Source organism: Zootoca vivipara, chromosome 2 (assembly GCF_965207765.1).
Source record: "Zootoca vivipara chromosome 2, rZooViv2.hap1.1, whole genome shotgun sequence".
Classification (NCBI taxonomy): Eukaryota; Metazoa; Chordata; class Lepidosauria; order Squamata; family Lacertidae; genus Zootoca; species Zootoca vivipara.
This window is the reverse complement of record NC_142584.1, coordinates 4,946,446-4,965,121: the sequence shown is the minus strand read 5'-3', so window position 1 is coordinate 4,965,121 and position 18,676 is coordinate 4,946,446. Positions and strand designations below refer to the sequence as shown.

Here is an 18,676-nt window from a genome sequence, read left to right as displayed (position 1 = left end):
CGCCGGCCCGCCAGGGGGGCGCCGCGAGCTGCGCCCGTCCACTGGCCGGCCGGTCCGCCAGTTCGACGCGCAGCTGCGCCCACGGCAACCACGCTGCGCCCGCCCACCAGCCCACTGCGCTGGGGAACGGGGTAGGGGGGGCGCCGGAGGGATTCGCTGCTCCACAGTGCCAGGGGCGCTTAAGACTGCCCTGGCTATGGTACTGGATCAGGCCAGCCTGTTCTCACAGTGGCCAGCCAGATGCAGGGCCGGCTTGCCCATTGACTCCAGTGGTGCGGGGCACCAGGGCGCCTGGGCGCTGAGGGGGCGCTGAGGGGCGCCCCAGCAAGTGGAGGAGCTGCGCGGCGGCCTCCCTTTTCCCTCAGCCAGCTGCGCCGCTCAGGATCTCCGCTTAGGGAGGTAAGTGAGCGGAGCAGGGGCACTAGGACCCTGTTCCGCTCTGCAGCGCCAGGGTCATCCCTCACCCCAGCGCTGCGTTTCATTGGCGTTCCTGTGGCGGGAAGGCTCGGATGCCTTCCCACAGTCTAGGACTCTCCCCGCTGCCCGCTGGCTCCATGGCGCCCATCTGGCCTCCGCTGCCGGCGGGACGGCTCCGGACTGCAGGAGCGGGCTCTTCCTGCTGGCTCCACGGGGCTGGGACACCGGGCCTCTCTGCAGGCCGCGCTCTCCCTTCCCTCGCCCCGAGGCCTTCCGGCTCGGGGGAGACGGCGCGCTCCTCCAGGGAAGGTAAGAGCCTTTTTTAAAAAATGGAGGGGAAGAGCTGGAGGTGCAGAGTTTTGTTTTTAAAAAAAAGTGAGCGTGGGGGGCGCCCGAGGGATCCCTGCACCAGGGCGCCCGATGTGCTAAAGACTGCCCTGGCCCGATGCCCCTCAAAGTGAAAACCCCAAGCAGGACCTGAGCACAACTGTATTCTCCAGTTGCAACTCATTATTTGGTATTCAGAGGTAGACTGTTCTTGTCTGCCATGTCCATGCAGCTGAAGCATAACCCTTTCCCAGACCACAAAAAGCACTCTGCAGGTGCCCCAAGACCATTCAACGTCAATGTTACACATTTGCAAGGCTGGCACTTAAATAACCTATGGCGGGAGCTCTGATGAAACCCTATCAAGCAAGACTTAAGCATTTAATGTTTGTAAAGAGCAGATTAAAAATAACTATTCCACTTCAACTTGATCCTGCAGCAGTTGAAACCAAAACTTCCAACCTGCACTTAGATGAAAAGATACGTGTAACTGTGGGGAGTAGAGATGTAAAATTACCGGAAATTTTGAAACTCTGACTAAAACCCATTCTCCTCCCCCCCCCTCGTATTTTTCCGGGGGAAACTGGAAATTTTCGGAAAAATGGAAAAAAAAATGCTACATTAGCACTTCTTTTTTCTTTTCCACTTTTTTCTTTTCCAGATTGAAAGTAGTTATGTTACTTTAGAAACATAAAATATAACTATGGATAATTTTAATGGGCATAAAATTATCACAACTAGCATATTAAAAATATAGTTTATCCAAACAGGAACTGAAATTTAACTTGCCATTCATCACTGTTTGCTATGCAACATGCTTACTCCACCTCCCATGTTTTGCCCATGAGACCTTATGTATTTCCTCACACTGATATGTGTGGTCTGTTAATCACTTTAGCTACTACTATATGCTAAAATTAGTTTATTTCACTTTTTTAAAGACTGTTTTACAGCATTTAATGTTTAAAATATTTTCATTTCTTTTTTTTCTTTCACAACACTTCTCTGATTGCCACAACAACACATATACTTTAAGGCCCTTTTTGTTGCTCTATATTTTCTTCCAGTGCTTTGAGGCCTAGTGAAGAGGAACAGAACCAATGCATACCACACGTATGCAAAAACAAAACTGAAACCTTTTTCTTTTCTGGTGACAACAGCACCTCCTAAAGGAAGAAGTGTATCTTGTTCTTGCATTGGAGAGTTCAGTTTGTAACCTAGGACTTGCTTGTTCTCACAGAAATTAGAATAATCTGATACAATACATGTTTTTTAAAAAGGATTTATAAAATATTTAAACCCCTTATCTTAAAATATTTTATTCATCACGTTAAAATAAAACATTCCGTAATCTATTTTTTATTTTTCCAATTTTCCGATAAACAAAACAAAAAAGGCTTCAGGGAAAAAACAGAAAAAACCTGGGGGTTTCCCCAATTTTTCTGGGGGTTTTCCGGGCCTTCACATCTCTAGTGGGGAGAGCGAGAGCGAGCCAGCAATCAAGAGAGAGAGAGAGAGAGAGAGAGAGAGAGAGAGAGAGAGAGAGAGAGAGAGAGGCAGCTGTGGGCCTCCATGGGTCCAACAGGGTGGGATGGGAGTTGGGAATTTGCAGAGAGAAAGGTGGTTGAAATAAACATTTTAATGGGCTACTTTGATATGGGTTTTTTTGTTTTGTTTTTTGCTGTTTTAGCAAAAAGGCTTTATTAAGTTACTTAAAAGGACTGTGAAATCTTCCCAACAGCCTTGTGAGGTGGGCTTGTTCCAATGTTTGTAGTGACTGGTTTGGAAAGCAGGGTTTTGGAAGCAGGTGGCAGTTTACTAAGATGCTGACTTTTGTTTGATAATTTGTATTTTGCTGCCTATAAAACTTTCTTGGTCTGCGTTAATTTTCTTGCCCTTACTGGCAGTGGCAGCGGGGGGGGGGAGGGGATTAACGTATTTCTATGGGGAAAAGATAATGTCATAAATTCATTCAGTGACAATGACAAAGCAGATGCCACTTGAAAATAAATATTAGAAACGTTAAACAATTCAGAAAAAATTAAAGTGTGTCTAATAAATCACTATAAAAAATTATATAAAGCAGAAGAGAAGGCTGAAAATACAATAGAAGAATTCCTGACCAATAATAGATTACCATTGATAACAGAAGAACAAAAATATTTAAATGCCCCCATAAACATTAGCGAAATAAAGTACGCGATTGCAAAATCTAAAGTCAGAAAATCTCCAGGGCCAGACAGAATCTCTATAATGTATTATAAGAAAATGGAAGAGTACTGAGTACTATCAGTACTGGGAGGTATGATGAACAAAATATTAGAAGGGAAGGTCCCAAAATCATGGCAGGAGGCGTTATTAACATTAATACTGAAACAAGGTTCAAATCTGTCTGAAACTAGGATTTAATCCCTCTATTAAACACGGATTACAAAATATTTGCAAAATCTTTGGCTAATAGATTTAAAAAAAAATTGGGGGGAAGAATAATTAATGAGGACCAATCCGTGTTTTTTTACCGGGGAGATAAAGACAATACGAGGATGCTAATAGATATACCGGTAATTGAATATTTAGAAATGAGGCTGGACTAAAAGGCAGCCCTGATGCTAGTCGATGCTGAAAAAGCTTTCGACAATGTATCTTGGAAGTACATGCTAAAAACTATTGAAACAATGAGATTAGGAGAGAAAATATGTAGTGGAATTCAAGCAATATATAAATCCCAAAGGGCAAGACTGATTATAAATAATGAATTGTCAGATTCCTCCGACATCTCTAAAGAACAAGGCAGTGGTGCCCACTGTCGCCCCTTCTCTTCGTAACAGTGTTAGAAACACACCTAAAAGTGATTAGGGGTGATCCAAAAATAGCATGGGTAAAACTGGGGGAAAGAGCCTAGAAGGTTAAGGCATTTGCAGACGACTTGAAAATCACAACAGAAAACCCATTAGAAAGTATTTTAATAACATTAGAGAAAATGAATGAATTCGGCCAACTATATGGGTTTAAAGTTAACAAAGAAAAAACAAAACGTATGGTGAAAAATTTGGATGCACAAGAAAAAGCAGAGCTGGAAAAAGGATTAAAAGTGACTAACAAAGCCAGATACCTGGGAATTTGGATCACTATGAAAAACAATCTCAGACTCTATAAGGATTATTATACAAAGGCCTGGAATGAAATAAAAAAGGAGTTAGGAAGTTGGAATAGACTAAAACTGTCATTATGGTGGAGAAACTCAACGATTAAAATGGTAATCCTTCCAAAAATATTGTTCCTTTTTCAAACCATCCCGGTTATTGTTGGATTTTTTGAATAGTCGAGTTACTTTAGAGCTGGTCTAATGTAAATACTGTTTGTTTAAGAGAAACAGGTGCCGGTGATTTCTGTTAATTACTCACAGGCGTGGGCTCTGCTCCTTGTATATAAGGCTCTGCCAGAAAGCTTTCTGTATCTCTTAGTAGATCACTCTCTCAGTTGAATGTATCTCTCAGTTAAATATCTCTCAGTGTGATTTAATTCTCAGTTTAAGAGATTCCAAGTTGAATCTTAGTAAGAGAGACTCTCAGTTTAAGAGATTCCTTAGTTGAATCTTAGTATGAGAGTTGCTTAGTTATAAAGCTAGTTTGCTGTTAATTCTTGGGTAGTTTAATGGGAGTTATGTGGGAGTTTGTGGGAGGTTTGGAATGGTTTGAAGGTTGGAATGTGGGTAGATAAAGTTGCTAAGAGAGAAAGCATTTATCTTTAGTTTAAAGTCTCTTTAGAGTTAGTTTCAGTTAAAGAAACCCAACTGTTTGTATTTTCATCTGTATACTTTTACAAGTGTGCAGCTAGTAAGGGGTTTCATATAAGGGAGATAATTCCCTATGCTCTTGGTGGTGTTTTCTTAGCCAGGTCGAATTCTGACTGTATATACTCTGCATGAAGCATACTTTAAAGGGCCGCTGGAAACTGGGATATATGATTTAGGTTAAGCAGGTTTCAATACCCAGTTTTCTCTATTATTCTTATTTTATCAAAAGTTATTAATGGACTTAACTGCTTCAAAGAATGGCACAGGTATTTGGCCAGGTAAAAAACCTAGGATAAAATTTAAATTGTTAACAGACACTAAGGATTGCTAGATTTCAGGTTGCATTGCCAGATTTCAGCTTTGCATTGCATTGCCAGATTTCAGGTTGTATTACGAAGCAGCATGTTTTGTTTGGCTGAAGGAATGGATGACTTTAAAGAATGTCAATTTATTAGATTTAGAGGGATGGGGCAATATAGTAGGATGGCATGGATATCCAGGTTATGATAAAGTGAAAATACACAAGGGATTTCACAACCACATAATCAGAAAAGCAATATTTGAAAGAAATAAAAAATTGTTGGAGCCGAAAACCCCATGGTGTTTATCACCAATGGAGGCAATGGCTGTAAAAAGGAAAAAATATGGATACCAATTGGCAGACATATAAAGATTTACTAGAAGAAAACAACCAACTGAAATTGAAGAAATACGATACATTAAAACAATTTGGTATAAGCTTTGAACATGATAAAAAAGGAACGGATTCAACAAGATAATCTGATCTAGATAAAGAACTTCTTTCAAACGATAAAAAGAATTTGTCCAAAATGTATATGTTATTACTAAATTGGCATCTGAAAGATGAAGAGGTAAAGGACATAATGATAATATGGGCCCAATATTTCAGCTATAATATAGAATTAGACAAGTGGGAATTTTTTTGGAAAAATGATATTAGATTTACGGCTTGCTATATGATCAAAGAAAGTTTCCTAAAGGTGTATCAGTGGTATCTGACCTGAGAAAAATGGCTTTAAAAAAAATCAGTAGTAAATGTTGGAGGTGCAACCATAAGGAGGGAACTCTATTCCACATGTGGTAGAGGTGCCCCAGAATAAACATATTCTAGGACATGATATAAGAAGAATTAAAAATGATGAGACTCTCCTTTCCAAAAACAAAAAACAACAACCAGACATTCCAAAGGACAAAAAAAGAAGAGTTTTTTTTATATGCAATCACGGCTGCCAGGATCGTGATTGCAAAATATTGGAAAAGTAATGTGTTGCCAACAAAAGAAGAATGGCTCTTAAAACTAAGTGAATATTTTGAACTGGCTAAACTTACAGAAATAATAATAGATCATTCAAATGAGCCATGGAGCCCTTGCAACTTGCCTCGTGATATGTGGTTAAAAAAAATTAAAAAAAAGGTTTTCTTGGGTGTGTGGATCTGAGTGGGTCAGAGGACGACACCTTCTCTGCCGACCTCTTTCAGAAGGCTGAGATGGTGCTGGAGCTCATGGCCTCAAGCTCCCAGATCAAGTTCCCCAGCAACTTTGATATCAACCTCAGCAACTACCAGTTCCATGGGAAGAGGATCTTGGACTTCTTCACCAGCCTCAAGCAGCTGGAGCCCTTGAAGCAGATATGCCGGGTTTTCCTGTGGCAGCATCTCACACCCTGGCTGATCGACGAAAAAGTCAAGGCCCCCCTGCTTCCCAACATGTTGAAAAAGTATCTCCTCATAGACCTGAGCAGCTCTGCGGAGGCGGCTGTCTGACTTCAAGGGTGGACCAAGAAGATCGCTGATCTACCAAGGGGGTGTTTCCAGTCTCTGGGGCCTTTGCGCCACACGTACCAGTCAACTGCGGACACGGATGTTGGTCATGCACAGGACGACATTTGCGGGATTGTTGAACAGGGTGTTACTGCACCATATTCACACACATGGACTGGCTTTATGCCCGGCAATGGACGAATGTCGCACCACGCAGGAGGGCTTCTGCGGCTCAGACCATCCCATACATCAGCAATGCATAGTTCACATCCTCTTGGTACTACACGGAGTTGGCGTTCCTCTCCAGCAGCTCATGAAGGACTGCAATCCGTCTGTCATCTTCTGCCACGGTGCTGGAGCTTCACAAGAAAACAAGGCAAATAAAACACCACCATGAACATAGGAGGAGGGCAAAGTTCCACAGTGGTGGCGGTTTGGTAACGATGAAGAGCTGATCAGTAGGCAGCTCAGAGGGAAGAGCGGTGTGTCTGTGAGAAGACATGTCCTTCTGGGCCATATTCTGGGGGCCACATGCCAGTGGTGGGCAGGGCCATAGTGGATAGGAGAAACTAATGTAATTATTAATTATTATAATTATTTACATTAGACCACCAGGTCCATCTAGCTTAGTACTGTATGCATATGACTGACAGCATCAACAGCTCTGCAGGGTTTCAGGCAGGGGATATTATAAGCTCCAACTTGGAGATGCCATTAGGGACTGAACCTGGGGCCTTCTGTATGTACATATGGTGCTCTACCCTTAACCATGGCCCTTTCCCTGAAAGGTGGGATTCTGTTTGTGCATTTCATGGTATTTATACACCGTTTGATTGTAGAAAACCCTCAAAGATCCTAGTCCTCATAGTTTTGAAGAATGGGCTGAACTGAATTAAGAACCCAGCTCAGTATTGTCTACATTGACGGGGAAGCAGCTCCCCAGTTACCTTTCCATCATTTCCTGCAGCACAGGATCCATACATTCCAAGATCTCGCCGACCAACGGCTGGTACTCAAAGATGATCCGGCAGAAGCCATGGAGAAAAGACATTCTGCTCAACCCCCTGCGTTGATTCGTTCAGGAAATGGTCTGAGAGCCAATCTAAAGGTTCTTCCTCGGCCTACCAAAAAATAAATTCTTCATCATCATCACCACTGTCATTCACAAACATATGTATCCTACAGGGCTTGTTAACACATCCCTCCCAAAACCCACAGTACAGGTTAACCATTTATGTAGGATAGCAATGTTTCATCCCTTCTCTTGCTTCTGCTATTAGTAACAACAAACAAACAAACAACAACAAACAACAACATCCTGCCTTCCCCCCAGATTGTGACTAAAGGTGACCTACACAAATTAAAACACAGATCAAATACAGAAAGCTAAAACATATTTAAAAACTAGTAGTTTAATTAAAACTGTAATAGAACTTAAACAATATGAAAATGAATCTATTGAAATACAGAAAGAGAAAAAGTTAAAACAGCACAGTACTATTTAAAAGGCCTTTCCCTAAACAAACAAACAAACAAACACCCAATCAGTTCCCAAAGACCTGTTGCTGTTGGAATAGGAAGGTCTTCACCCATTGGCGGGAAGGACAGTGAGGAGGGAGCCATTCTGACTTCTCCAGGGAGGGAGTCCCCTGACGGTCTGAGCCAAGGCAGGTTCGTTTGTGAGAATACAGTCCTTCAGGTAGCCTGGGTCTAATGGAACACTTGCCCAGCCTGACAGTAAGAGCTGTTCGGCAGTGGAATTTGCTGCCAAGGAGTGTGGCGGAGTCTCCTTCTTTGGAGGTCTTTAAGCAGAGGCTTGACAGGCATCTGTCAGGAATGCTTTGATGGTGTTTCCTGCTTGGCAGGGGGTTGGACTGGATGGCCCTTGTGGTCTCTTCCAACTCTATGATTCTATGGAACTTTTTGCAAGGCTGTCAGAGGTTAAGGAGACAGACTTTGCCAGGGTCCATCCTTAAGATGCCGTATCAACAAAACAACTTGATGCAGGGCTCCTGCTCTCAGTTTGCTAGGGCAGGATGGAACTGGGGCCACTCCACCCAGGAGTCAAGAGACTAGTAGCTCATGACATGACATTCCTGTCTTGGGAAGGAGTGATACAGTGGCAAGTGGAAGGCTAGTCCCATCCTTTAGAACAGGGGTAGGCAAACTAAGGCCGGAGGCTGAATCCGGTTGAATCACCTTCTCAATCCGGCCCACGGACAGTCTGGGAATCAGCGTGTTTTTACATGAGTAGAATGTGTCCTTTTATTAAAATGCATCTCTGGGTTATTTGTGGGGCATAGGAATTCATTCATCCCCCCCAAAAAAATATAGTCTGGCCCCCCACAAGGTCTGAGGGACAGTGGACCGGCCCCCTGCTGAAAAAGTTTGCTGATCCCTGCTTTAGATGCATGCCTTTACGTGGAGTAGCACAGTCATTAAGCCCAACAGGTCTAGAGTTTCCTTGCCCCCCATATCCTAGAAAAGAACACTCAATTGCAACTGCCATTGCCCTGTTGATATAGAATCATAGAGCTGTAGGGCCATTCATAACGTAAGAATAGTCTTCACAGTTATGAGCAGGGCAGTGGAGACAAGCTACAACAGTTAACTGCACCTATGATTCTATGAAATTAACCCGGGGCAAGAGATGTGATCTCACAGCGTTCAGAAAGCTAAAGAGACCCTCTCCTTATCAAGGCGGCCACCTGTGACTTTTCTTTCCAGTGGGCATTTCAGATCCACACACCAAAGAAAACCTTTTTTTTTATCTAACACATTTCATGAGGCAAGGTGCAAGGGCCCCATGACTGGCAGCGGGTCCACTGTAGGATAGAAAAGCTATTTGCCACATGGCTCCTGGAACAGGGGCGTAGCCAGGATGAAAATCAGGGGGGGGCAAGGGGCGGGGAGCAAGGGGCGGGGAGCAAGGGGCGGGGCCAAGGGGCGGGGGCGGGACCACATCGGAGCAGCCCGAAATTGGGCTGCTCCGACTCCCTCCTCCCCCTCCGCGATAGGAAGGGACGAGGGGGAGCCAGGATCAGCCCGAAATCGGGCTGCTCCGACTCCCTCCTCCCCCTCCGCGATAGGAAGGGAGCAGGGGGAGCCAGGATCAGCCCGAAATCGGGCTGCTCCGACTCCCTCCTCCCCCTCCGCGATCGGAAGGGACGAGGGGGAGCCAGGATCAGCCCGAAATCGGGCTGCTCCGACTCCCTCCTCCCCCTCCGCGATCGGAAGGGACGAGGGGGAGCCAGGATCAGCCCAAAATCGGGCTGCTCCGACTCCCTCCTCCCCCTCCGCGATCGGAAGGGACGAGGGGGAGCCAGGATCAGCCCGAAATCGGGCTGCTCCGATCCCCTCCTCCCCCTCTGCAATCGCTGGGGCAGGTGGAGGGAAAGCCCCAGAGCCGCGCAAAGCGGTTGCCTGGCTTTCCCTCCGCCCGCCCCACAGCCAGCCGGCTAGAAGGGACGTCTCCCTTCTCCCTTGCTGGCTGTGGGGCGGAGGGAGGGAAAGCCAGCCAAACGCTTTGCGCGGCTCTGGTGCTTTCCCGCCGCCCGCCCCACAGCCAGCCAGGGAGAAGGGAGACGGCACCGGGCGGGCAGTGGGGCAGGCTGGCCAGTGGCCCTGCTTCTAGGGGGGGGGGCAATTGCCCCCTCCTGCCCCCCTGCCTACGCCCATGTCCTGGAACTTGGGGTTACGCACGCAAAACCAGAATCGCTATTGCCCACTCCTCACCCCATATGCAGCAGCACTTTTTATTAAAAATTTTTTTTGTAGAGAATTTATTTGGCTATTTTTGCAATTTGTGGCATTTGGAAGGTTGTAACCAGCCACAGCAAAACAGGTTGTACAGAGAACACAGTGTGACTTAAGTTTAGGCATGTATAGGACAGTAAAACCCAATGAACAGCATGGCTGAGTGGGGATTGAACCTGGGTCTCCCCAGTCCTAGTCAAACAGACCACTATACCACACTGCTCACACTGGGGGTGAACCTTTTTCACTTTGCAAAGTCACCGCTTCTGTGATAGGTGCTGCTGCTAGTGAAGGGACACTGCCTCACTCTAGTCCTTTCATGCCTACACAACGTGATTATTTTCAAAGTTATGATGTTTTCATTTCTGCCTAGGAAAGCACTTCCCTGTAAATGGTACAGGAGCACTCATGCAAATCTTTCCCCAAAAGTAGGGAATGCTGCACCATTTCAAGAGGCTTTCCTACTTTGAAGGTTTGGTCCCACCCCACCCCAAATTACCACTGCAGCTGTAGCTTGTTACCACCATGAGTATGGCTGAGAGGAAGTCCGTGGGAATGTTTAAAGGGAAAGGCTACCCTTCTGGCATAAAAAAAATGGGGTTTCCCCAAGAAAAGGCACTTTACTTCATTTTTCACTTCCAACCCAACAACAACTGCAATTAATGCTAACCATTGGGGTAAAATTTTGAATGGGGCAAACGTTCCTGAACTACAATACAACTCCAGCCATTCCTAGCCATTGCCACACCTGTGAGGGCTGGCAAAAGATTTTCCATCCATGGACTAATGAGCTATCCAATTTAGCCTGCTTATTTTTCTTGTGGGAAGCGGGTGGCACCATGGGTTAAACCACAGAGCCTAGGGCTTGCCGACCAGAAGGTCGGTGGTTCAAATCCCCACGACGGGGTGAGCTCCTGTTTGGTCCCTGCTCCTGCCAACCTAGCAGTTTGAAAGCACGTCAAAGTGCAAGTAGATAAAAAGGTACCACTCCGGAGGAAAGGTAAACGGCGTTTCTGTGCGCTGCTCTGGTTCGCCGGAAGCGGCTTAGTCATGCTGGCCACATGACCTGGAAGCTGTATGCCAGCTCCCTTGGCCAGTAAAGCGAGATGAATGCTGCGACCCCAAAGTAGTCCGTGACTGGACCTAATGGTCAGGAGTCCCTTTATTTTATCTTTACCTTTATTTTTCTTGCACTTAGTAAACAAAGCTAAAAACTTTGAACCCGCCAAGCTAATATTTGTTTTCAAGCCTGCTTTGAACCTGCCAAGCTAATATTTATTTTCAAGCCTGCTTTCTAATCGCCACTAAATGAATTTATGACATTTATCTTTTCCCCATAGAAATACGCAAATTCCCCCCCCCCCCGGTCACCACTGTAAGAGCAAAAAAATTAACAAAGACCAAGTAAGGTTTATAGGCAGCAAAATATGAATTATCGAACGAAAGTCAGCATCTTAGTAAACTGCTGCCTGCTTCCAAAACCTTGCTTCCCAAACCAGTCACTACAAACATTGAAACGAGCCCACCTCACAAGGCTGTTAGGAAGATTTCCCGGGCAGGGGAGCTTTCTAGAAGGAAGCGTCTGAACCGCCCTGAAGGGCTTTGTAAAATGCAACCAAATTATTACTACATTCAATTTGGATAACCAGAGCAGCCTACCCTCCCCGCCACACACCACGCCGGAAGAATCCCTTTGCGCGTCTGAAACCCCCAGTCTGCAATTCCAACAACCCTAGTTTTCAATATACTTTTACAAATGATCCTTACAGTTTAACAATTAGCAAGATTATTAAATTCTGTCTTTTTAAGTATCTTAATAAATAAAGCCTTTTTTTGCAAAAACCAGCCAAAATAAACAAACACAAACCCACATCAAAGTAGCCCATAAGTACATTTATTTCAACCACCTTCCTCTCTGCAAATTCCCAACTCCCATCCCAGCCTGTTGGACTCACGTCTCCTACCTGCATGGTGTGCCTCCGGGTTAGCAGGAAGCAGAAAGATACTGAGCCCTTGAGTTGCACTTTTAAACAGTTGCATCCCACAGTTGCAGCTCTCTCTCTCTTGATTGCTCGCTCTCGCTCTCCCCACAGTTTTCACCTAAGTGTCCTGATTAGCCTCCTGCACTGCCAAGCTGAAACACAACAAATAAATCTTGATGATGCTCAACTGGTTGCATCTCAGCTACAGGAAACAGGTTTTAAAGGAGGATGGTGGAATCTATTTAACATTCTAGTGCTTAAAACAAAGGTGGGAATTCTCACTAAGATTCTCAACTTTAAAATTTGCATGTGGACACCCAAAATCTAAAAATTTCAGTTCATTAATTGCAAGTGGATATTCAATTTACAATTTTTAAGGGGAGACTATTCCTTTTACTGGGCTTTACTGATACTTTTTTGAATGTTGGGTACCAGCCTTCCTATTTTCTTTAATGCTACAACATACACACGAGTAATACTGATTACTGAAACAAAGGTGGGAAATCTCAAGCAAATTTTCCTAGCATGCAGCTTAATCCTATCCATTTTTACTTGGAAGTGTCACAGTGTTCATTGAGGCATTATCCCGGATCAGCATGCATAGGATTGCAGAATGAAAGCAATCCTAAACACCAGTTGTCCTGGGAAGGAGAATCTACTGCTTCTGTGTTCCTGAAATAGCTCCTCCCCTGTGCCACATGTGTCTCGTCAAAAATTCCACCCAATCTGCTAACGTTTCTTTGACAGTGGAACAGCTCAATCAGTGGAGTGTCTCACTGACATATCCAGGCCATTCTACCAGTGAAATTTCATTCTGGTGGCATATCTAAAGTTCCACCTATATCAATGGAGTTTCCACCGAATCTGCACCCCATCTCAAGCAGAGGATGCAATCCTATGCAATCCTTAGACTGCAATCCTATGTTCACTTTCCTGGGAGAAAGTCTTAAGGGGCACAAAAGAACTGTGCAAAATACACGGTTAAACCAACAAGACTTTAAGATTTACTTCCTGTGATAAAAAATTTCATCATGAATGTGAAATTTTGCATTTATATTTTAATATTTCAGCAAAGTTCATATCTATCTGAAATTTCATCTTCAATTTCATTTCCTAATGATTGAGTGATAGACCTCAGTGATTGGAGACATTAAGTTACTTCCAATGTTATTGCTGAACTGTCCTGGAAGAGGGAAATTCTCATTTCCTTTTAAATTAGACAGATGCCTCATAGGCACACCCATGCTAAAATTTCATTTCTGTTCTATGATTCCTTCAAATGAATAGAAGCACCCTCTTCTCCATCTGCCCACTTATCATTGTCCCACCACCACCTGGGCCTTCTTCTTCTTCTTCTTCTTCTTCTTCTTCTTCTTCTTCTTCTTCTTCTTCTTCTTCTTCTTCTTCTTCTTCTTCTTCTTCTTCTTCTTCTTCTTCTTCTTCTTCTGGATTCCCCAGCTGGTTCCTCTCACCACCTCTGCACCCCCACATGCTAGATGTGTATGTCTAGAAAGTTGTTTCTGTGTTACTTTTTAATGCAAGGCAGCGTTCAGTTGTGTGTTCCCTGAAGTGGTATAGTCCAGGCAGAGGGCATTTTAAATAGAAAACATTCCGTTTCTGTGTGGGTTTGGCTCCTAACCCCAGCAGAGTGTTTAGCTGGGTGTTTTGTTTTTGTAATAACAAAAAGGTATTTTTGTGGTGTGTGTGTGTGCAGGCTCTTCAGCTACGTCAACCAGGAGAAGCTCTTCTCCAAGCCTACTTATGCCAGTTTCATTAAGCTGCTGGATAATTACCATAAACGTGTAGGGACAGGGGAAGAATTCACTTCTGAGCAACTGAAGGAGCAGGATAACTTCCTGAGTGAGGTCATGAAGACAGAGGTGATGAAAGTGCTTTACAAATTCCTGCACAACAAACGTAAGTCTTCCTTCATAATAAGGTCCTTGCCAGCATAGCCACTGGGGTCCCTCCAGGTGTTGTTGACTCCCATCAGCCCCAGGCATAGGCAACCTTGGCTCTCCAGATGTTTTGGAACTACAACTCCCATGATCCCTAGCTAACAGGGCCAGTGGTCAGGGATCATGGGAGTTGTAGTTCCAAAACATCTGGAGAGCCAAGGTTGCCTATGCCTGGCCCAGACCATGGCCCATGCTACCTGGGGCTTATGGGTAATATAGTCCAAACTTCTGGAGTTGGTTACTCCTGACCTATACAACTGAATTTAAGGGCCTTTTGGTAGTAGCACATGAGTTATGGGGTTAATAATAATAATAATAATAATAATTTAATTATACCCCGCCCATCTGGCTGGGTTTCCCCAGCCACTCTGGGCGGATTCAAACTACAAGAAAGAAGATTCCACCTAAACATTAGGAAGAATGTCCTGACAGTAAGAGCTGTTCGACAGTGGAATTTGCTGCCAAGAAGTGTGGTGGAGTCTCCTTCTTTGGAGGTCTTTAAGCAGAGGCTTGACAGGCATATGTCAAGAATGCTTTGATGGTGTTTCCTGCTTGGCAGGAGGTTGGACTGGATGGCCCTTGTGGTCTCTTCCAACTCTATGTTTCTATTATTGTATGATTCTAGTCCTCATGGATTATTACAGAAGGTTTGAAATGGTGTGCATCATGCTAGTGAGGAAGGCAGAGGTAATATTTCTAGTGCTTGGGACGGGGGGACTTCACATCTCTAGTGTTCTTGCTCTATGATTCTATGATTCCAACAAAATATTAAAATACAGTAATCTGTCAAACATTAAAAGCTTCCCTAAACAGGGCTGTCCCAGAGAAGCCCTTTCTAGGTAAAGACATTTTTTTCCAAGGCCTTTTAAATTTGTGGAATGTTCTCCCCAGGGGGGCTCACCTGGCTCCTTGTTATACACCTTTAGACACCAGGCACAAATGTTCCTCTTCAACCAGGCCTTTGGCTCATTGGCATCCTTTTAAATGTGTTTGTGGGAGGGGAAAGAGATTTGTTGGTTGCAATTGTTTTTATTACGTATTTTGTGTTTCTATCTTGTATTTTTCTGTTGTGAACTGCCCCAAGGTCTATGGATGAAGGGCGATCTAAAAAAGAAATAAATAAAAAGAAATAAATAATTCTTAATATATTTTGGAGAGCTTTTCCCTCCCATTTTATGTTGCTGCTGTTTTTATCTAAGGTGTGTTTGTTTGCTGGGGTGGCAGTGCCTGTTGGATGATGAGTGCAACATCATTGCACAAAACCCTCCTGTACCTATTCTCTCAGTTGTATATCCCTCTCTTTCCTTGATATTGTAGTTTTTCATTTTTGTGTTGTTGTTGTTTTAAAAGAAATCTCTCTAGTGCTGGGAACCCCAAGATTCTTGGGGTAGAAGTCATGACATTTTAGTGCAAAGTCTGGCTTTCATTCAAACACAACTTTTTCAGCAGAGTGTCACATCATTAGAAAACACAGTTGGTAGTCATTGCTTCACCCAAGCTATGCAGAACATTAAAGGGGAGATATAGGATTTCTTTGCGATATTTTATTTTGGTTCTTTTGAGTGAGAAATTAATGCCTTTTTTTGTCTTTCCCTCCCCATCTCTTTCCTAGATCGTTATGGCACAGAGGCAGAGTTTGTTGCTGACCTTAAGGAGCTATGGTTTGGCCTTTATTCCAGGGGCAACAATGAGCATGACTCCAGTGGCTTTGAACATGTGTTTATAGGTACACTCATAAAAACCAACACACCTCTACCTTCCACAGTTTCATGCAATTACCCACCTCCACTTATTTGCAACCATTGTTTGCCCCACCTGCTGCTGTTTTGACACCATTTTTTAAACTTGAGAAAGTTTCTATTTTGAATTACTTTAAACAATTAAGAGGCACATGATGATGTCACAACAACATGTAGCCAGTTAGGTCTAGAAACAGGGTGGCACGATTAGCTTGAATCTACTAGCCTTCTCTGTAGTTTTGGCTACATGAACATTTGCACAGGAAGACTCAAACTGGCATTAATATATACAGTAGTAGACTGCAGGGCAGCTTGCACCACTCCCCTGGGATCCCTCCAGCTGCATTGCTGCTGCTTACTGGGATGGAGAAGAGGGACAAGGCAGTGGCAATCATACCTGCCAAGTTGCTGTCAGAGAAATAAGGGACCGGGCCGGAAATAGCAGACCGGAAATAGCCTTGGGTTACAAATGTTTCAGGTTACAAACACTTCAGGTTACAAACTCTGCTAACCCAGAAATAGTACCTCAGGTTAAGAACTTTGCTTCAGGATGAGAACAGAAATTGTGCTTTGGCAGCGCAGCAGCAACAGGAGGGCCCATTAGCTAAAGTGGTGCTTCAGGTTAAGAACAGTTTCAGTTAAGAACAGACCTCCGGAACGAATTAAGTTCTTAACCAGAGGTACCATTGTAAATACATATTTTCCTTTTGTTGTTCTCATCACCTGGAAGTAAACTTAAAATGCCCATATTTAGTGGCAGCAGGATTTACTAGCCATTAATGGAAAATGTTTTTACTTTTTAGGGGAAGTCAAGAAAGGAAAAGTATCTGGATTCCACAACTGGATTTGTTTTTATCTGCTGGAGAAGCAGGGTATAATTAACTATTTCAGCCACAACTATGATGGTCCGGTGAGTATCATTGGGAATGGCTACAGTCTTTCAGACTCTTTGAAGGTATCTTAGAATCATAGATTCATAGAGTTGGAAGAGACCACAAGGGTCATCCAGTCCAACCCATTAAAAAAAAGGCCCATTAAAAAAAAAATCCAGAATTTTGCATAACAGCTAAAATGAGACACACACTCCTACCTCAATGACTGCAAACATTGGTTTTTTTTTTACTAATTTTTATTACTTTATCATAAGTTATGTACAAATTAACACATAGCCATGTAAACAATAACAGAACCACGCATAGCTCAAGCATTTTAGAAAATTTATTTTAGTGCCACAGAAAGGAGCAAATGTTGGTGGGGCAGTGCCCATTTGCCCTAACAAACCAGCCTCTGTTGCCTATTCCTAGTCTCCCTGCTCTAACAGCTATGTGCCTAATATATAGCAATAAACAACAAAGTGCTTCATTTGGAGGTGCCTCTCCACAAAATACTGCCTTACCCTGCCATCTAGGGTCGGGTTACAGCATGAGATGATCCCTAAGAAGCATATTTTTCAGGGGGAATGAAAATGCTGGATGCCAGACTCACTTGCTGCCTATAGCAAAGCTCAAACCAGTCTATTAAGTAAACTGCATTCTGCCGTTTAACTGAACTCTCTTAGGCTGTGGTCCTGAATGTGGCACCTTTGGGCAACAGGATATCCTCAGGCATCTCCTCTAGTGACCAACAAGGTCCTAGCCTATTGCGTTAATTAAAACAAAACCCTTCGGGGTGATTGTTTGATAGGGAAGTTTCCTGCTGTTTTTATCTGTAAAATAACACTCTTTGGGGGAAAGTGTTAGGTGTTTTGCCTGTATTTTGAGAGGAGGGAGTCCTGAGCACTGGCAATTTTCTTCTGTGAAATGGGCATGTTGTGGTGCCCGTGGCAATTCCTTAGATTTACAATATGTTCCTGAGTCCCCAAAGGTTGGGGACCTCTGTTCTTAGAACACCTATTTCAGAGGGTGCCTCCTCTTTAGAAAGGCCACAATCTGTTATGTTCTGAACACAGACAGGCTTCACTTCACCAAGAGAAGGTAAAGAGGAACAGAGCACAGGGGATACATATTATGACTTACCGGTAGTTTTTCCAAAGTGCCAGGTCCTTCAATTAACTTTGTTCCAAATTGTTTAGGGCTTTTTAGGCTGGAAACAAACAGGTAACCAATGCAGCTGGCACATTACAGATGTTATCTGCTCAGACCACGTGCCCCCACAAGCATCCAAGTGATTTCCAAATTACCTTTAAAAGCAGACCCTCCCCCACTTTACCTGTGCAGAGCACATTGCAACCATCTAGCCTCATTTACCCATAAGATGAACCCCTCAGCTCTCACAAAACAAGTATACCTGTATTCTTCTGCCAAACATTGGAGGTGTGGCATGCTAGACCACCTATTTACCACCATCAACACAAATACTCATATCTTCAGAATTGGGGAGTTTTCACAGCTTAACATTGCAAAATTCTCTCCCCTCCCCCAATGTCTTAATAATTTCTGGTGCCTTCATTTTCCGGTTTAGTGGACCTCATACCCAGATGTGTTGGGGATGCAGTTCAATTGGGATGGATTTTACAAGGAGGTTGGAACAGCCTTTATTGGAAGCAGCCCTGAATTAGAATTCGGACTCTATTCACTGTGTTTCATCGCTAGGCCTGGAAAAGTGTGAGTATAATGACATTTTCAGGACCTTCATGACTATTGTGTCTATAGACATCTCCAGTGTGTTGTATTTTTTTTTTTTTTGCAAAAAGGGTGCTGGTTCTCACCATGAAGTACAATAAGTGCCCCCCAAAACCCGCCATGGTATGCAAGGAAAAGGGAGTGGGAAGGAGGAGGGGAGAGCAAGCTCAAGCTCTTAAAGCTGCAGTTCCTAATTCATTAATATAAATGCAAAATAAGTTCTTAAAGATACAGTTCCTAAATCAGCAATATATGATTTTTTGAAAAGTGAGGAGAGATTTGTTTTAAGGCTCGGTGG

At 43.8% G+C, this 18,676-nt stretch overlaps 1 protein-coding gene and 1 long non-coding RNA gene across 3 annotated transcripts in view; one reads left to right on the top strand and one right to left on the bottom strand.

Annotated features, from left to right (window-relative positions):
• The window catches only part of ENDOU (endonuclease, poly(U) specific), a 35,150-nt gene that overhangs the window by 14,063 nt on the left and 2,411 nt on the right, over nucleotides 1-18,676 (top strand). The window contains exons 5-8 of the mRNA XM_035101377.3: nucleotides 13,775-13,977; nucleotides 15,631-15,744; nucleotides 16,561-16,667; nucleotides 18,218-18,360. Coding sequence (XP_034957268.2) covers nucleotides 13,775-13,977; nucleotides 15,631-15,744; nucleotides 16,561-16,667; nucleotides 18,218-18,360 — 567 coding nt within the window. The remainder of the gene's footprint in view (nucleotides 1-13,774; nucleotides 13,978-15,630; nucleotides 15,745-16,560; nucleotides 16,668-18,217; nucleotides 18,361-18,676) is intronic.
• On the bottom strand, nucleotides 1,545-12,161 carry LOC118077683 (uncharacterized). Of its 2 annotated transcripts, none has more exons than XR_004691668.3 (3): nucleotides 12,043-12,161; nucleotides 7,270-7,443; nucleotides 1,545-6,681 (listed from the first exon to the last, which is right to left on the bottom strand). It is a non-coding gene; the product is annotated as an uncharacterized LOC118077683 (long non-coding RNA). The 2 variants fall into 2 exon arrangements; XR_009557229.2 differs by lacking the exon at nucleotides 12,043-12,161 and adding an exon at nucleotides 11,064-11,418.